General features: G+C 49.4%; 1 protein-coding gene across 1 annotated transcript in view; it reads right to left on the bottom strand.

Annotated features, from left to right (window-relative positions):
- Positions 1–11,020: 11,020 nt before the first annotated feature.
- Positions 11,021–19,178, bottom strand: part of RC3H1 (ring finger and CCCH-type domains 1) — an 80,328-nt gene continuing 72,170 nt past the window's right edge. Inside the window, exons 20-25 of the mRNA XM_050901352.1 lie at positions 15,382–15,760; positions 12,892–13,107; positions 12,413–12,550; positions 11,935–12,328; positions 11,522–11,586; positions 11,021–11,303 (exon numbers count right to left, since the gene is read on the bottom strand). Coding sequence (XP_050757309.1) covers positions 11,130–11,303; positions 11,522–11,586; positions 11,935–12,328; positions 12,413–12,550; positions 12,892–13,107; positions 15,382–15,760 — 1,366 coding nt within the window. The 3' untranslated portion in view covers positions 11,021–11,129. The remainder of the gene's footprint in view (positions 11,304–11,521; positions 11,587–11,934; positions 12,329–12,412; positions 12,551–12,891; positions 13,108–15,381; positions 15,761–19,178) is intronic.

Genomic DNA, 19,178 nt, shown 5'->3' on the forward strand with positions numbered 1-19,178 from the left:
TAAAAGCGTGACTCAGCAGTGTTTCTGCTGCTGGACTTTTCCAGCAGAATCACTTTGGAGTCTCTGCCACCCTGCTGTGCCTGCTGGTCACAAAACCTGGGGCTTCTGCCCTGCCTCTTGAACTGGGATGCTTTAAGAAAGCACGAGGACTTGCCTACCAGAATGCCTCGAGGAAATCCCCTGCAAGGGAAAACGAGGCAGTAATTTAGGTGCGGGTTTGCTGTATATGCTGTAACATGGATCTAAAGTGATTCCATATGGTCCTCTGCCTGACCCCTTCCTTATGAATGCAGGATTTGGATGAACTTTTGTAAACACACATAGAAAAGACGCGACGGGCTGTCTCAGTGCTGGCACTGCTTCTGCCTGCGTCCCCTTTGGCTTGCTGTTTCTTGCTGTGGTATCTAATAAGGGTTGGAGCTGAGAGGTGTTTGTTGAGATGGAGTACAGCAGCCACCGGACCAGGCGCTCCTGGGCTTTGGCTCATCTGTGCTGTCAGAGCGATTAAAGCAACCCACGAGTCGGGGTTCAGGGCCTTCTGAAGGCTTGGAAATAGCAGTGTTTTTCACAGTACTTAACGGTTTTGTAGGAAAACAAGTATGTTCTGGCAAGCCTAGAAATAAAAAGGGAGAAGACAGCAAATCAGACTGTAGTCTGGCACAACTGGGAGCTAGAGAGAGGAAGCCACAAAAACAGCCACTGATGTATTTAGTGTCTAACTTACAGCTTTAGAAAACCAGCCGTTGCTACTTACTGATGTCTAGAGGTGGTTGTGGTTTTTTTCAGTAACTTCTGTGGAGGTGCATGTTCTGCTGTCACCAATGGGAAGAAAAAATGGGTTCAAAGATAAAATCTTGCTGATTCTTCTGTGCTGGGGAGTAATTGCCTTTCCAAGGAATTAGCTAAGAACAAATTCACCTCTAACAATCTCCCATAGGCTTGGCAGCGGCTCTGCTTCCTCTTGCTCTTCTGCTCAGCCTGCATGCTAGAGTCTCTTTTTATAGAAGGTTTCCCTGCGTCCCTTATATTGAGCAGGGTGATGGTCCACCTACCTTTGTTGATCGCGTAAGTTCATTTAATACTCCCCAGCAGGATTAGTGCATACTCGCAGCTCATGGTATATCAAGCACTCTGCCCGCCACACGCAGTACAATTTTTAGCTACTAGATCTGGCAAATATAAAAAGACTGTAAGCTAATCTATTTCTAATTGTAGTCACCAGGTACTGCAGGTTGAGTACCAGACCCCTTCTGTGCCGCGTGCTGTACCGGTGCGTAGGAACATCATCCGTCACATCAAATTCCTTTTGATTGAGGCATCCTGTAAGGAACGTCAGTGCGAAGGCGCTTCCCAGGGCAGCTGTCAGGAGAAACTGGTCTGATACCAGCAGCAGATCCCGTCTGGCTGCTGTGTCAACTAGCGGTTGCTCTGATAAACCAGGCAAAAGAAAAAGGGAAAGCAGGCTCAGGAGGAGAGAGGTACCTTACACCAAGCACTGGCTGCTAATTGGGCAGAAAAGAGTTATTTGATTGAGACAGTGGTCTGTATGCGGAATTTCTGTCATTTGTTGTTCAAATAACTTTCAATAACTTTTTTTTTTTTTTACAAAAAGGTAGCCCTTTCCACTGAAAATTTCCCACGTTGATTATTAAGTAGCACTACTGTCAGTATGCCGCATCCAGTGACTCCTCGTTGTTTAGTGGGTTGGTGACGATACGTAAGCTGGAGGCTTTGGGTGAGGGGGTTATGAATGCTTGCTGCTGGCTGTCTTTCCCTATAATCATTCTGATGGCTTTGGGACACGGACCAAAAATGCTTCTTTTTGTTTTAAAGCTTTAATTCTTTTCATGGAAATGTTGAAAAATCTTAGATCCCTCCCCAATTGTTTTTGTGTTCTGTTTAGTTAAATTCTTATCTGACACCAGTTTGTGATCTAAGAACAATTTCTACAACACCCATGGATAGGACTTTCTAGGACTTTGCAGATCACAGAAGGTTTAAAACCTGTGGCTGTAGGAGGTGATGTTTGTAACATGGTTTTTACGCTGCCGTAGAGGTTGGGAGGGATGAGGAAGGGTCTTTGTGGTGAGCCGAGCTCTGTCGCGGTGTGGATCGAGTCCCTGGGCACCGGTGCCTGCTTGCAGGGGTCTTCGAGGTTAGAGGTGCAGATGGGATTTTCTTCAGAGATTTTCTTCGTGGCTTCCCATTGCGTGAGTGCTTCGGCAGCGAACAAGAGACTCTGCTGCCTTCAGCATCAGGAACGCGGTCAGCACTGAAGCGGTGCGTCGGGAGCCTGCAGGGGAATCTTAGGAGGGGAATCGTGTACCTTCAGAACCAAAAAGCAGTTGGACTTGTCAAAGGCTTTTGCAAATGAGGAATTAAACCTGCTTTTGGCAGGGTGGTGGAGCAGGCCTGGGGGTTTTGGCTGTTAACACATATTCAGATCCTTGTTTTTGCAGGGTGAGATGGGCCATTTCAGAAATCTGGGCAAGGAAAAGTGGTAGCGTTTGAACCCCGTGTTCTCATTCCAGGTTTCCACCGAGAACCGCACCAGGTATGTCGATGCCGTCGATGGGGCGGAGGGGGAGTTGTGCAGCAGCATGTTACGTGGCTGGGAGCGTGTATGTGCTACATCGGGGGGTGCTGGGTGCCCCACGCCAGAGATGACCCAGGTAAATGGGTGCCTGTCGAGACTAGTAGGATGGCGCAGCGTTCCCAGAAAGCCGTCTTAGCTGTGCCCATCAAGCTTGCAGGGCAGCATACCCTGCTATCAGCACAATTATCCAGTTAGCGTCTCGTATTTTTGTCTTCATATATTGACTGGCAAGCTCAGAGTTTTCTGATGAGCTGGTGGGTAGCGTAAGAGGGTGTTTCCCTGCAGAACGTGGCGCAGGAAGGGAGGGAGAGCGATGTGGGATTTGTGCCCCAGCTAGAGCCCAGGCCTTTTAGCCCTGGGGCCAGAGAGCTCAAGACCTGTTGCTTATCGCCAAAGGAGGTGACTCAGGTGGGTGGTTTTCTTCTTTGCTAGAGGGAAGCTATCGTGTCTGCTGGAAGAAAACCGCATGTGGGGGTCTGGGGTAATTCTTGCTAGGAAACCAGTTACATTACTGGTTATATTCCAGCAGCAGAATAATTAACAGAATAATTCTTTTTGTTAAAAAAAATAGTGTTAATTCTAATCTGGTGACGGTGACCAGCTTCCATCATCTAGCGTGTGATTCACATCACACCTCTTACAAAGCTGTTTTTATTTCCCCAGTATCTCCCTACAGCTGCAGACTCGTTGCAATCTGTAAATGGGAAGAGGCCCTTTCCCTGTGTGCTGCTGAGCGCTGTAAAGGATTCAGCCCTGAAAGCGATTGAAACCAGCAGCACTTCAACCATTCAGATAGTTTGCCTACATTAGCCGGAGTTTCTTTAGATAGCCAGGGACACGCCATCTGGTTCTTCCTAGCCTGAGCCATTTGTTGTAGCAGGGAAGAGATCTGCGAAGTGCAAACAGAAATAGCGAGGAAAGGAGGTTGGCTTAGCAGGGAGGAGGGCGACATCCAAAATGTGAAGAGGGCTCATCTGTTTGCAGCACTGGCTGGGGCTGTTGGCACTGGAAACCAACAGGAGGTGTTGGGTAGAATAGGTGAAACGACAGCAAAGCCTCATTAGGAAGAAGTGTGCATGTGTGTCTAGCACGTTGTGGATGCTGTGGGCAGGGAAATGCCGGTTTTAGAACCTGCATGTGTTAGGAGCACGCAGGAAACCCTGCTGTCTGGGGAGACAGGCGTGCAGAGATGACTGTACCCTGTCCTACAACGTGAGAGCTGAGCATCGCCAGTGTTTTCCATACCGGAGGTGTGAATGGTAACGAAGGAAAATGAGTCGGTCCCCAGGGGAGGCAGATGTGCTGTGCAGATTTCAGAAACGCCCTTGGAAGGAACTGAAGGGTGGCAAGTGAAGGCTGGAAACGGGTAGTACCAGACAGATTTCCAAGTACCATTTTCTGAATGTTAGGTTTTCTAGCATGTGTTTAAGCTGTTGAAGACTGAAGTTTGCTTTCGTTTCAGTACTCTCTCCTTTACCTATGTCATTTGTTCTATTTAAACTCAGCAGCCAAGGGGAGGGTGCAGAGAAGACGGAGCCAAACTCTTCTCAGAGGCGCACGGTGGAAGGAGGAGCAGCGGTAGGCAGGAGTTTATACAAGGGAGATTCAGGTTAGATATTACAAGACAGTTTTTCACCGTGAGTATAGCCAAACAGTATTGGAACAGGTTGTCCAGAGAGACACTGAAATCTCCATCCTGGGAAATACGCCAAACTTGACCGGGCAAGACCCTGAGCGACCTGCTGGAAGTTAGCCCTGCTTTGAGGGAGGAGGCAGGGCTGGGACCTAAGGGCCTCCCTCCCACCCTCCCTCACTCTGGGCTTCTCTGTCACTCCCCTGGAGTATAAAATATTGCCCCACCACATGCTGCACTGCATAATGCAAACCAAGGGACAGTGAGTTTTATCCTACCAGTGCATTTCCAGTTATGCATTTTTTTCATTTGTCAATGATTAATCCATGAAATAGCATCTTGTCTGCCACGGTCCATGGAGAAGTCCAGCTGCTCCCCAAGCGTGATTGCAGCCTCCAGGTTCCCCTTTCCATTAGACTATGCCAAGCTGTATTTTTGTTACTTTTTTTTTTTTTTTTAGTATTATCATGTAAAAATGGGCAGCTTTAATGGGCTTCCTAGTTCATATCAGTTAAGCTTTTGAAACATATTCAGGTATCTTTTAAATACTGCTGTGTAAGTTCCTTGTTTAATCTGACATATTCTGATTTATTATTTTACTGCAGTTACCTAAGGCAGTACTTCAAAAAAAAAAAATCAGTGCATTAATTTTTTGCAGACTGTCAGCTGTGTTAAGCCTCCAGCTTTACTTAGTTTTTGTCCATGTACTTAACCCCCTCCCCCTCAGATCTCTGCTTAAATGTCTTCATTATTTTTATATTGCCGTGAAGCTTATTTATTTAAACCTTGCCGTTACCTTTGCAGTCAGACCCAATACCATTGGCTATGAAACTGTGAAACTAATCAGAAACGAAAAATGAAGGTAGATTGGTTAGTTTTTGCTGCTGGTTGTAAAATACAGAAAGTAGCAGCATAAAAGGAGAAAAATACAATTGCAATTAGTCTGGGGCGGGGGGAGGAATCACAAAACTACGGCTGAGAAACTTTTTGGACATGAGTTTTAACCTGATGATGTTACTTCACTGGTTCCCCCTTTGGTCAAGTTTAAAAGCTATTTCTTGAGACCGAGAGGTTTGTCTGGGGTCCGTTCGTTCATCTGCATGTCTAGGGCATTGGTTTGATATGGGAGTTTGTGCTCCCGTGATGTTATTTTCTTAGAGTTTACATGTCTAAGGAAACTCTATGGATTACTGTGAAGCTTTTATTTAATACTTCATTGCATGTAAATCGGTAATTGAACACACAACTCTTTGGCTTAAAGAGGCAAGGGCCGGTGGGGAGGAGGAAGGTGCCATTTTGTCGTGGAGGCTGGCAGCTGTGGGTTAACACCTAACAAAAGGTGGACAGTGCAGTTCTCCCGCTGACAGCTTTGATTTTGGCAAGAGGTGTGAAGCCTTGTCACCCCTGCGGCTGTCCCCTGCCCGCGGGGTGCTGTCAGTCGGCTGCACCCATGCCAGAGTCAAGGTGATTTAGTCCTAAGTTTGCTCCATAAAAACGCAGGGATGTTTGTTCGCACAGGCTGTCATCGGCGCGTGTGTTTACAGGCTGAGGGCAAACTGGATCTCTGATGGAGATGCAGGGAATGATTGTGTAGGTGGTGCCTAGGTCCTTTTCTCACGTGTTAGAGGTTTGCCCATCAGGATCGCGGGTGAATTTGGGATGGAGAGCAGAATTTTGTCATACCCTTTGCTTAAGATGAATTCCTTTTGGCTCCTCCAAAGTGCTTCCTTGGGCAGAAAGCTGACGTGCGACAGCTTCCAGGGCTACGTTGTCACAGGGCGGAGTGACTGGGAGAAGTATTTTGAAGTGAAAGGGGAGTGTTGTCATTCAAATAATGCATGTTTCTTTTGTGTTCGTGTATGTAAAATTGCTGACAGTTAGGACAGGCCAAGGGGTGCGAGAGTAATCCTTCTTGGTGGCAAAACAGGGACTTTTCTGAATAAGCTCTTTTAAAAGCTGGGTTAGGAAGAGAATAATATGCAGCTGTATGTTCTTGCGGTAACGTATTCCTCACCTTGTGCCCCACGCTTACAGGGAGGGTTAGCGAAGGACAAGAGAAGACTGTAGTAGAGGTTAGTTCACAGAAATGAAAGCAAGCTATTCAAAGCACTGCTTTTGTCTGAAAAGGGAAGGGAACGGATACGGTTTTCCCCTAAGCCTCTGGTATCTTAAACACTAGCTGAAGCTCCCAGGAGCTACGCCCCAGTTGTCTCCGAAGCTGCCCTCTGCCCCCTCCTTTCCTTGGCGTCACCCCCATCTTTCCTGTACAACACTGTGAATATGACACCGGTAGCTCTTTTTAACGTTTCCATTAAAAACTGCTCACAGCCTGAAATGCTGTCCTAGGCTGTCACGCGGTGACGCTGTAGCAGACGAGCTGTGACCGAGCGCCCTGTTCAGCTGAACAATAACCCCCAAACAGGGACACTGATGATTGAGCACTTCCTTGCGGAGCAGTGGAAGAGTATTGTAACAAGAATTAACAATGTAAGTGGCTTTGTATAGCAATTTGCTACTCAAATTTGATTTCGTAATGAACTAAACTGACAATCAATTTTAAAATATAAAAGCCTCTTAGAGGGAATAGTCAAGTATATCTTCAATAGAAAGATTTAACTGGGATAACTTTTAATAAAGAGCACAGGATTTTTTCATTTTCTTTTTTTTTTTTTTTTTTTTTTTTTTTTGAGCAATCACTCCAGAAATTGAGTTGCGTTAAGCAGCAGAAGATTCACAGGACAGTAACTACCTCTCTCTCTCGGAGTGCTGAGGTTACCACGCTACACACTCTATCAGCAAAGCTTTCACTTAAAACAGATTTGTTTTCCTTACCTCTGTGTTTCAGAAATGCAGGTCTGCTCTGTAAAGTGACTCTATGAAAATGGCATCTGGCAGGAGCAGGGGGAAGCCTTTCGGGGTCCGTCATCCCTCTTTGCCGCCAGTTTCTTGCTGTGACCCTTGCAGGTTCGCTCTGGGGCTGCGACAGTTCAGGGTGGATTCGTTACTCCATGTATTCTGCGTACTAGCGAACTGTCCCGGCGGGCCAAAGGCTGCTGCCAGAGCTGCGAGGCTGCGGGCTCAACTTCCTGCACTGGGAAATTAGTTAATGGTGTGGAAGGTAAGAGGAGAATCCATCGCCCTCCTGCCTCCAAGGGAGCAGGCAGCAGTAAAAAAAAAAAAAAAAAAAAAGCAATAAAATAAATACAAAACACTTTTATATGTTGTTCATTAGTCAGCAGATCTGACTCTGCAAATTTATATATATATATATACACAAACACATACAGAGAGCAGATCTGTCATGTGAAAAGGTGCCATTTTTTTTCTAAACAGAGTCCCTTTCCAAACTAGAACAGCACTTTAAATAGGTTCCTCTTAAAAAACAAAAAAAAAAAAGAAAAAAAAAAGAAAAAAAAAGAAAAAAAAAGAAAAACCCTTTACTGAAGAAATGCACTTTAAATCGTAAGATGAGTATGGCTGTTGCTGGCTTCTGACACAGCCGTACAGGTAGGCGGCTTCTTGTCAGCCAGAGCCCAGGAGGGAGCGACGTTGCCAGACCCTCGGCTGCCATCGGCAGCCCAAAAACTACCGCAGCTCTACCTCCCGCTCCCGCAGCCCTCCCGGCCTGGCGCTGCCCCTGCCGACACCACCGACAGGAGTTGCCACCGCAACCGCAAACCTGGTTGCAGCTCAGCCGTGCTGTAGCACTAACAGGACTGGCATGCATCGGCCTGTTAGAATACTTTTGTAATCGGTCAAGAAAAACCCACCCTTGCCTGTAAAGAATATTTAAACCCCGTTTATAATAGGTCAGAAGTTACACCCAGTTACAACACAGCAGATGGCCCATCCGCCTGCACAGGGCTGAGCTAAGTTGAACGGGCAAAGCCACGACGAAGTTGTTGCTGGGGTTGCGGGTTTTTTTTCCATAACGTGGATATGGAGCCCTAGTCAGTTCAGTGTTTTTTTTATTTTTTTTTTTTTTTTAAATCCAAGTTTGCCTGTCCCACATTGATTCTGCTCTGAGCTGGTTTGCAGAGTAACCATTTGTAAGAAAAATTGTGCTGTCACCTTCAACTGTTGACCTATAAATCAAACTTATTAGGACAGGTGTCCTAACACTCAAAACTTACTTTCACAGTTAAGAAATTTCCTGCTGTACTAATTATTCTCTCTTTTTTTTTTTTAAATTAATTTTATTTTTGGTTGCAATCCTTATTTCAAGAAAAAAAAAAGTCAGTGTTCACACTAGTCTGCAGTAGGTTGAAGTGTGATCCTGCTGCGAGTAACTTGTGGATATCAGACTGTTCTTAAATGATTTTACAAGCTGTTCCCAAGCTGGTCCTCCACCGTCGCTTTCCTTTTCCTCTTCCAGTGGGAGCTCTTTGGAGGGGCCGCTGGCTCCGGGGCTGCTGGCGTACAGGGACGGCCAGTGCTGCTGGAGGGGGGGCAGGCAAGGCTGGTGAGAGAACCAGAGTTGGGGAAGGGGGAAATCAAACCAAGGTAGAGGGGACTGTACAATTGCATTGAAAGCAGTTTAGCAAAAAGCGCTCTCGTTGGACAGCTTTAAGAACAATGTGAATGAAAACTTAGCAACTTGGGTAGGAATCTTTGAAAATTCTATAAATGTATACTTGAAATTCTGTTTGTATTAAAAAAAAAACAAATCGCATTTTCTTCTTTCTTTTAACACTGTGTAAAAGAACATTATGCATGTGAGTGGTTTGAGAATTAAATGGTTTAATACTCAGATCCTCGTCTGTGTCTTGCAGCTGACTGGTCTCATCCGACACTGATTTTCTCTTTTCTGCCCACTTCAAATCAGCCGCAGTGCGAGAGCCTGGTCCCTGCTTTAGGCAGCTCCACGCTGCCCTAAGCTTAGCAACAGGGGAGAGGCTGGGCTGTGCCAGGCTGCTTTTCCTGGCGTCTTAGATGACTTCTGTCCTTTTTTGATGACCTTTGTCTCACCGCTTCTGCAGGCTCAGCCCTTTTCGGTCTCACCAGGTGGAGAAAGCACTATGCTCTCGCCGCAGGCCAAGCGCCCAACACCCGTTGCAACAAGAGGGCTTTCCCGGCTGCCGATGGCAGGTGAAACATTTCGGTGCAGTGCCATGCTAGGGAGACCCAGGCATCGCCTCAGCCCTCCTCTTTCACCAGCCTCCACCTCCATAGCCCGGAGCACAACCGCCAAGGCAGAGGTTACAGGAGGAGATTGTACGTTTCTGGAGCTGCACAGTGAGGGAAGCAAGCAGAAGATAGGATGCAGCAAGAAAAGGCACAGCGGTGACTGCCAGAGTAGGACAGGGAGAGGAAGAGCTGCTTTCTGAACTCTCAAGTGGTTTCCAAAACGCTCCCCCTTTTCTTCCAGGGCCCCAGCTTCTGCATTACATACCCAGCTTCTTTCCAAGGTATTACTCCAGGCAAGCACGGCAGCACAAAAAGCCTAAGTGCTTTACAGGTCTCTCAAGTGTGTAGGGGACTGATTGCTGTAGCCCCGTGATACAGCAGAGGAGGTGACTCTCCGTGTCCAAACTACGCACCACTTGCAACGCAAACACAGATGCTCAAACCTTCCTACGGGGGAACAGGAGAGAGAGTCCTCCAAAACCCCTATCTGCTTCCAAAACTAGAGACCGAGCGACCAAACATCTTTTCATACCAGCCCTGTCACAGACTGGCACATCCAAGTTAACTCCCTCATTGCTTGGCTTGCTGTAGCAATTACTGCTGCGAGGAAGCCTTTATAAAGGCGAATGTTTCACTGGTTCTACAAAATCCAGAGTAAATTGCACACTGGGGAGTGCCATCTGCTGGTGTTTTAGCAGCTGTCTGCACACGCCGCTTCTGTAACGCGCTGGCGACAGGACAGGACCCTGCTTTCACTGCCCCTTCTGTTTTAAACAGCTGCCCTAAATGCAGAAATCCTAGAGGAAAGCTCGCCACATATTCTTCTGCATCTTGAAGACAACCCTGTCAGAGGTCCTACAGCAGCAGTATGGCCACCTTGCGTGGACCAGAGGTCAGATCGCACGTGTGGCACAGCAGCAGGCCAGGACACCTCAGCTGTAGGAGTAAACTTGCAGGTGAAATAACAGATTTTTAACAGAGTTACAAAGATTTGTTACCTGGGCACTGTCACGGTTCGCAGACGCCCCCGCCACAGTAACTTTTAGCACGGAGCTAGTTTAAATCTTAACTACTCAAAAAGACAAATTCACAGCCTTGGCTACGCAAGGCTTTCACTAGTGACTGCTCAGCACTCGGACACGCCAGAGCTGCTGGCAAGTAGGGCTCCGGTGTTTGGCAGCTCTGCCAGCTCCCAGCTGTTCCACGCAGAGCTGGGTAAAGGTGTTTGTGGCCCAGCCAGCACATGCCCTGTGGCTGCCGCCGCTCCGCTGAGCTCTCCGGCGTGGAGTGGTTCTGCTGGGGCTGGGGAGCGCAGGGGAGGGCCCATTTGTTGAAAAAGGAAAGTTGAAATAAGTCTAGGAAGTGACTTAGTGAAAACTGTCCATTCAGAGATCAGTTTGTTACATACAGATCTATAGGTTTTTAATGAACCAGGGGATCAGAGTTACAGTTTGAGGCCTGAAAGAGAGGAGGGTTGGATATAAGAACGACAGCAATGCTGGACTCGGGTTTGGGTGCCACAAAAATACTGGTGCCGGAAAAAAAATTCAGCTTCCCTTTGAACAAAGGATGGAGCAGGTGAGGTGCCCTCTGAGCCCCCTCACCTGACACAGCAAGGAGGAGCGGTAGCAGCCCAGCTGGTACAGTCCCTCCCTGCAGCTTGCACCAAACAGTAAGACCAACCACCCCAGGAGCAGCCCGGGCTTTGTGGCAATACCCTACCGCCCCTTTCCCAGAGGCAGAAGAGGGAGAAGCGAGGCCCCGACAGCCCCTTTAGGAGCAAGGATCAGCTATTCTGCCCATGAAGATAACGGTGTTGAGGGCGGCTTCCCGGATGAAAAGCAGGAAGGGCCTGTTGGCGTTGAAGATTATTCTGTTCATGGGGAAGGAACGGCCGGAGACGGTGACAGCTGTAGCAGCTGATGCCTCGCTGCCTTCTTCATTCACCTACCAACCGAAAGAGAAGATGGGATTAAAATACGGGCATTATGCAGAGGGCTCGCCCGTCCTTCTCCATGGAAGGTAGGTACCAAGCGCCCACCTCCCCCCAAAGCCCCAGATTGCTGAGGAAGTGAACACCATGGCTTCAGAGCTATTTTTTCTTTTAATGCTTCATGTTTTTAAAAACAAAGAGGAAGACACCCCTGGGACAAAACAAGGCTTACCTCGAGGAAGGCTTTGTGGAAAGCCTCAGATACATACAGGTCTGTACGGCCCTCTGCAATGATACCTGAAATACAAAACGGAGAAAGTTTAAACTATGTTTTTAGACAACAGCTCAAGAGAGAACACACTTCCATCCTTCACGGCCCGTGTTCAAGCAGAAGGCATGTATGCCCTAAACCAAAAATAACCTCCACCAACTGCAATTGATTGCTTAACTCCCATGTCCTTAGTGCAGAGCAGGGCTGCACGTCCATGATGGGACTCGACCGCAGAGTCCGTCATTGACTGCAGCAACATCTAAATGCTTTCATGTTCTCATTCCTCACGTCCTGCTGCACTTACTGCCCTGGCGCCTGCGGAGGAATGGTTACCCCCCACCTCCACCCTGCACCACCCCGTCTCCACATCTGACCTGGGAGTCTGGCATTTTCTGGACTGAAGAGATCTTCCAGCCCCATTTTTCTCAGCTTCTCCTTGACACTGAAGCTGTCCTCGATGCGGAAGCGAGGGAGGTAGACGAAGAGAGAAACCTCCGTCATGGAGTCTATCCAGTCCTGCAGCTTCTCCGATGTCAGGTCTCGCTCCACCTCCACCAACGGCGTCCCAGCGTTGGGCAGGACCAGCACCATCGTGATATCGTCCCCTTTGTAAGGCAGCTCCAGCACCTGGACTTTGTCCTGGGCGATAGATGCGTGGTGGAATTTGGACTCTTGGTACATAATCGGGACTTTGCAGGCCTCACCATTGGCTTTATGAAATAAATCCAGTTTTGTGTTTGGAGCTGGGAACTCCGATTTCCAGTGCCCCTAAACGGGAGAGGGAGAGGACAAACATGAGCATTGTGTTTCCCCCAGGGAAATGGGCTGCTCCCCCAGTTTTGTTAGCCATACCTTAAAATAAATGGTGTTGACCAGGACCAAGACAGTGAGATCATCAATACCTCTTTCTGGGATCACTTCTGTAATGCGCTTCTCTGTCTTATTAGCCACCCACTCATTAATGATCTTCCTGGAAAATTCTGGCTTCTCCTGAAGGAAGAGACCAAAAAAAGGTTAAGTCAAGGGCTTTAAAAGACCTCTTTGCATCCCTTCTGCAGGAGGCAGGTTAACAGGGTGCATGCTCGGGGAGGACACTGCTCCCGGCACAGTGCTGCAGCGTTTAGAAGTGAGGAGTGGGGAAGTGACTGTGGTTGAGATGAGCTGGGACAGGAGGAGCTGCATCCCATACTCCCTCCTGCCTTCACTCATGTCCCATACACCCAGAGCAGGGCACTCCCTGCGGGCAAAAGATAGGGACACAGCAGAAGCAGAAGGATGGCAGGGGGGGGAACCAAACAAAAAAAGAAAAATCCCGAGTCGTTCAAACTCACTTTGAAGTTCAAGGGCCAGAGTTTCGCTCCATAAACTATTTCACTAATGTTCTGGTAAGTCTCATTAAAGACCAAAGATTTCTCCCCGAAGAGGCGGTTGGCTGATACCAGCTCTGAGGATTTGTTGGCTTTCTTGTAAAGCCGGCAGTTCAGCTTGGCGAAGAAGAAGTGGATCTGATCAGATGTCTTTTCCGAAATGGTGTCAAATCGAAAGACCTGGAGGAGCCAAACAGCAAGAAGGAACCCATGAGCAGGCTCTTGCACGCCCACAGCAAGTGGTGATACAGCCTTGAGCCAAGAAATTTGCAGGCCCTCAGAGCTTCACCCTCCATGTTTAATTTGGAACCCAAATCTACGTAAGAGTGACACATCACCATCCCAAGACCTAGTTTTGGAGAGTCCAAAATGGAGGATTAAACGCTGCTCAGCATACAGAAGTACTGCTCCTCTTTCTAACTCTGGCTCCCTTGCTCTCCATACTCTGCCTTTGACTGGTCCCAGCTTCTGACTGTCTTTGACCCAGCATCTTACCCAAGAGAAGACTCCAGCTCTGGCTCACTGAAGTTCCTTCCCTAAAGCTATCGGCAGGGTGCCTGCCTGGGTCTGCCTCTTTCTCTGCCTCTTTTCCCCAGCCGCTTTCGTTGTCCCAGCTGTCAGGGGAAGACGCATCATTTTGTACGTGTCTCTCAAACACGGGCATGACTTAGCTAGACCTTTTAGGTGGTTGTGCAGAAGACACACTAAGGTCTCGGCAAGGTTCTTCTCTGTGCACTCTGACCTCCGTTAGGGAACAGATTCTAGCTTGGCATATGAACCACAAGGCTTCCCGCCCCCCAGCGCTGTTAAAAATGAACACAGTTTACGCACAGTGTTCACAACCCCCCTACCACACCCCAGCGAGAGCCTCACACGAGATGAGCGTTGCGCTGATGAGGCCTGGAAGCAGCTCTCGGGTCAGTGCAGGTCACAGGAGGACTCACAAGTTTTGTGCTAAACCCTCCTGGGACGATGCCAAAGGCTGCTCCTTCCCAGGAGCGATTCTCATGGCCTGTGGAGTAATTCTAGTACACCTTTTCTATTTTTGAAGGGAACAGGAATACGTAGCTATCATTTTGAGGCTGTGACAGTGAATTTTTCCTTATTTGCTCCTAGCTGCCAGCTGGAAGGACAGTTATGATTTGTCTACTACTATCCAACCTCAGGGCTTTAGGGCACAGAAAATCCCACAGCACGTTGCTCCACATGAACATCCAAGATCTCTGGCACCGTTTTCTACGGGGCAAAGGCGGTGTTACTGGCCCTTTCTTAGGGAAAAGGGGGGATTAGGAGTGCAGCTCTGCATCCTGGGTGGCTCAGTGAGAGAAGGGTCCCCTTCCAGTGGGAAGGGCTGCCCAGAGGGGAAGGCGTGAGTGAAGATTTTGGAGATGTGTTTCACTGCCCAGATTCTGTGGATGATGGCAGGAGACCCCAACATTACTTACTCCAGAGGCAGGATCTGTAAGGACAGCGGGAGTGGGGAGAAGGGGAGCAGTCTGATTCACACCCCCTCGTTGCAGGGAGCAAGGCCCCTCTGGGCTGTAGTCTCCCATCTGCGAGGAAGGTACGGGCAGCACCAAACCCCACACGGCAGGCGAGTGCACTCGCAGTTGTCAGGCGAGCGGGTCGGACAGTGAGAAGGGTGCTTGGACAGGCAGGGAGTTAACTGGCCCCACGGGAAGAGCCAGAACTCAGGATTACCTCTCGGTCCAGGACCAGAGCTCCCCACTCCGACTTTAGGAACCACGGCTGGAAGGAGAGGCTCCCTGCGTACAGGCTCCCCTGCCCGGGAAGCTCAGGCCCTTACTGTGCTGCTGTAATACTGCCCAGCACAAGCAGGGAGAAGCTGTTAAGTCCTGGCTGAGCGCTCGGACTGCTCTTACACTTACTACAAGGAGGCCCTTGAGAAGTAACTGCTGTTCCCGTGCTCCCGCAGGGTGGCAGAGCTCTGGAAGCCAGGTGGATTGGAAGGTGTCCCACATGTCTTATTTTTGTCCCAAGGGAGAGAGGGGGGATGTGATAAAGAGCCTCTCTCAATGGCACTTGACATCATGGCTTTTCCTGCTTTTTGCATAAGAAAGGGCTCAGCTACCTGCTCAGCTACATGCTTGCCCAGTCTGTGAGAAACAAACTGTTCCCATTCCCTTCCCTCATCTCCCAAATGGGCTTTCCTTTCCTCCAGATGAAAACTAACCTCTCAAACCCACAAAATCCACCCTGAATGCTGGATCCAAATAGAGAGTCAGAGGAAAGAGCTGGGATCTAAACAAATCCAGAGACACGCAGCCTGCGTATGTCCTTCCCGGGGGCTTGTTTAAATAAAGGTCTCCTTTCCCAAGCCAGGGAGCCATCTTGACCCAGAGAGCCCTTTAGCAGCAGTCGGCCACTATCACCTCTGCCGTCTTTCAGAGCCTGGCGGCAGCTACAGGAAAAGGCTGAGGAAATGCCACCGACCTCCATGAGCTGCTGGAGGGTCCTGCCACAAGCTCCGAGCTTGGTCATGGCGAAGGCTGTAGAAATGCTGAGGGGCGACATGAAGATGTTTTCCCCATTGTCCTTGGAGTCAGCCAGGTACTTGTAGAAGACAACAGCAAAGCGCGAGTTGGCCTTCGACAACTCCCAGACCCGGGGGTTAGTAGACTCTGGGAGCTTGCCTTTCCCTGGCTCTTGCCCCTCGCCCTCCTGGGGCTTCTTCTCGGGGTTGCGATAGATGCAGATGGGATTCACCGGGATGTCGCGTGGCTTTGCAGTGCAGATGTCTTCCACGACGTAGTGCTCAGGGGCAGCTAGACCCCAAACACTGAAGAGACACACCACAAAGAGATGCATTGTCCTGGAACCAGAAAAAGAGAGCTTATACACGCTCGCCTGCCCAGAAAACCCACGCTGCCGCCGCAGCCTGCGGGCCCCATGTCAGCCAACATCAGAGTGAGAGGAGCCCCACGGTCCTCTCCAACCGTCCTTTTGTCCTGTAGCTGCAGGGTAAGTCAGGAGGACAGACACCCACCACCAGCAGGACAAGCATGCCTCTGAGCGCACACCGCTTTTAGAAACAATACACACTGAAAACGGTGCTGTCCCAGAGCCCTGGGTGCCCTCTTTTTTTTTTTAAGCAGCAGGCTCAGCCCTGACAAGTGTGTACAAAAACGTACGGTTTGAATTTCTGAGTCCCCCCCATCAGCCAGCCGACGTGGCTACAGTGAAAGGACCCTGCCCGTGCGGCGTTTCCCTGGGCCTGCCTGCGATGGGAGCCAGCACCGAGCCGGCACCAAAGCCGCCCAGCTGCCCCATCTGCAGTCCAGGTGCATTTATCCTTCTGTACAGATCCTACCCGTCTTCCTCATGGGGAGGACCCCTGGGTACACCCCAAGCTCTACAGAGCAGTTGGTCTTGGACAAAATGTTTTTGACTGTTTCCTTCCCCTTTTCCCTGGGGGAATCTCCAAGTTTTCCTGGTTTCTTTTCTCCCTTCACCGGAGCTCCTCTGTCCCCTTCAATTACCATCTGTGCTTTCAGGCTCACCTCAGCTTTACCCTATTTAAGGTACTGATGCAGGAAACGCTACAGCAGAGAAGAGAGGTGATAAGGAAGAGGTCTCCAGGAAGTTGGTCCCTCCACTCATTGAGCATCTTTAATCCCTAAAAAGTGTATTTTATAAGCACGTATGGTGTAGCTGGTGCACCACAGCTATTCCTATCCATAGGTCACAACACCTCAATGCAAACTGACTGTCCCCGGTACCCGAGGAGGGTAGGCTAATGTTAATAACCATGTTGCAGCAAAAACAGGTCTCTGAAAATCTCCCAGCAAGGCAGAGAGAATTTGTATTTCCCACCTTTGCTAAAGCAGGGGATCTGCACATCCTGTCAGCTCTGGCAGCAAGGCCTCATCAGCCATCCTAGGGCCGATTAAGCGGCACGCAAGATTCCCTGCGCACTGTGGTTTTGAGATGCCCTTTACATGACTCTGTGTTGGGTTTGTTCACATACCCCGTGGGAGGAAGCTCACGGACCGCAGCCACAACAGCTCGGGCAACAACTACTGGAAAGGGCTGGCAGCCCGCCCAGGACTTGCCTGCCGTGGAAGACTTTTTCAAATATATGTCTAACTCGGGTAGCTCTCTGCCTGCCCCCATGTACTCACTGCCACAGCTACCGAGCACTGCCTCCTGAGTAACTAAATTAAAGCTCAGCTGCATTTAGCACTGGTGACCTCTGTGTCTGTGGTCTTGCCAGTGCTGGTGGACTAGCACCTGGGGGAGGAAAACAGGAGCAGCTCAAGGGCTGATCTGGGATGCAGGAGACCTCTGGGTTCTTTCACAACCCCTTCCCTGGGCTCCTGGGCAATGACTTCATCTCAGCTCCGGTTCCTCCACAAAAGCAGAAATTACCTCATTTGGCACCAAGACCGTATCGAGCCCCAAGGGGCCCTCTCTAGCGTAAGCTAACAGCATAGCAACAAGTACTGCAAGAAAACATGCAAAACAAGGCGTACTTGCTCAGGCCACAGCCACTGATCTTGCTGGTAAGACAAAGAGATTATCTTTTAAAAGGTTTAGGATAGATGCACCACCACAAAGGGCAAAAAAAAAAAAAAAAAATCTGAAAGGGGAGGGAAGTCAACCAAATACAGAAACAAAAAACAACACCTAGGGCAGGAGGGCAAGAGAAAGGAAAAATATTCAGACAATTGCAAGTACTCCAGGAAGCGCTGCTCTTCTGAACCTTTCACTCCTACAGGAAAAATCAGCCAGCAACAAGCCAGGCACACTTCTGTGCTCCGCAGCCCTAGGGCCAGGACCGGAGCGACCCTTCGCTGCCTGCCACCAGCCCTCCCTCACCCATGCTGAATTCTTGCTGGCTCCAGCAGCACTGACGTGCCTGCGGCCGGTCCCACCGCAGAAAGGACAGCCTCGCTGCAGTCCCTGCCCTCTCACTCCGCTCACCTCCAGGGAAAGGCATGTCCACATGCCTGCCTGTACAAGCACAACTGCCTGCTTCTGTCAAGACAGAGGCAGATCGTGGTGTCCGCCATCACACCAAGTGCTGCTAATCTCACATTTAAAACCCAAAGCACAAGAGTGGGGAGAGCGCCTCATCTTCATCCTGTCCCAATTAAACGGGAAAGACTCCTTGTTTCTACTTCACAGTAAAGTCCTAACTCCATCCGCTGAGAGGAGATGCAGGACTTCACACTAACGCCTTAAATCAAATTTATCAGCCACTAAGGCTGACTCGGCCCCTGACAGGTCCAATCTTGTCTCTTACAGGCAAGAACCCTCGCTGTTTCTTAGGCCAGCTCTTCACCGTAGCACTTGGCCGACAAACACTCCTCCTCCCTCGGCAGCTCTTCAACATTCCCTTTTCCCCTGCAGCACCGCCACGCACTCCATATGTCATCTGCTTTCAGCCTGGAAGGATCCCAAAAGTATTACTGCAACATCACTGCCTGAAAGGGGTTACTGCCAAGGAAGAATGTAAAAATTAGAAAGGGCTCTTTTTTCTACTTCACCCCTGTAAGAAGTGTAGAAAGCCAAGAAAAAAGTTGCTCATTCAGCTCAAAATCAGAAGGCTCCAGGGAAGCGTAGAGAATCTCCCCCATCCCACGCCTGCTGTGCAACACAGCCGGGCTCCAGCCCGCCCAGGCCACTTCCATCCCACTGTTTCTCATCGCTGCATGAAAGGACGACTAACTGAGCTTGCAGACCCGCAGCTCGTCCTCCAGCAACCGCTCTACTGACCCTACCGGTGCTACCTATGGTGGCGTGAACATCCCACAGCACCCATGCAAGGTGCTAAAGAGCCCAGCAAACATTAAGTAGCTCAAACCATTCTGAGATTGACTTAGGCTCTTGAGAATAAAAGCCTTCCCCGTCCCCTCACACCCCAAAAAGAGAGCGCAAAGCAAATCAGCAGTGCTCTTTTACAGCCGGGCAAGAGATCAGTGATTACTCAGGACAACCTGACCTTATGAATTGCTCTCCACACCATGAAGCATTGCTACAGATTGGGGATAAAAGTCAAGCATGACACTTTAGTGAGCTGTACAGAAGCGAGCCTTCGCGAGAGCTGGGATGGGAGGGCCCTCTCAAAATGGCTCCTTAGGCCCATGCCCAGAGCGAAAAAACACTCTGGCAGCAGCTAAAATTCATAGGCTCCTGCAAAGGGAAAACAACCTGTTACAAGGAACTGATTAACAACGAAAGATTAGTGGAATTTGTTTCTCTTACCTGCCCCTGTACCTCCAGCCTTC

The sequence above is a fragment of the Gymnogyps californianus genome, chromosome 8 (genome assembly GCF_018139145.2).
Source record: "Gymnogyps californianus isolate 813 chromosome 8, ASM1813914v2, whole genome shotgun sequence".
In the NCBI taxonomy this organism is placed as follows: domain Eukaryota; kingdom Metazoa; phylum Chordata; class Aves; order Accipitriformes; family Cathartidae; genus Gymnogyps; species Gymnogyps californianus.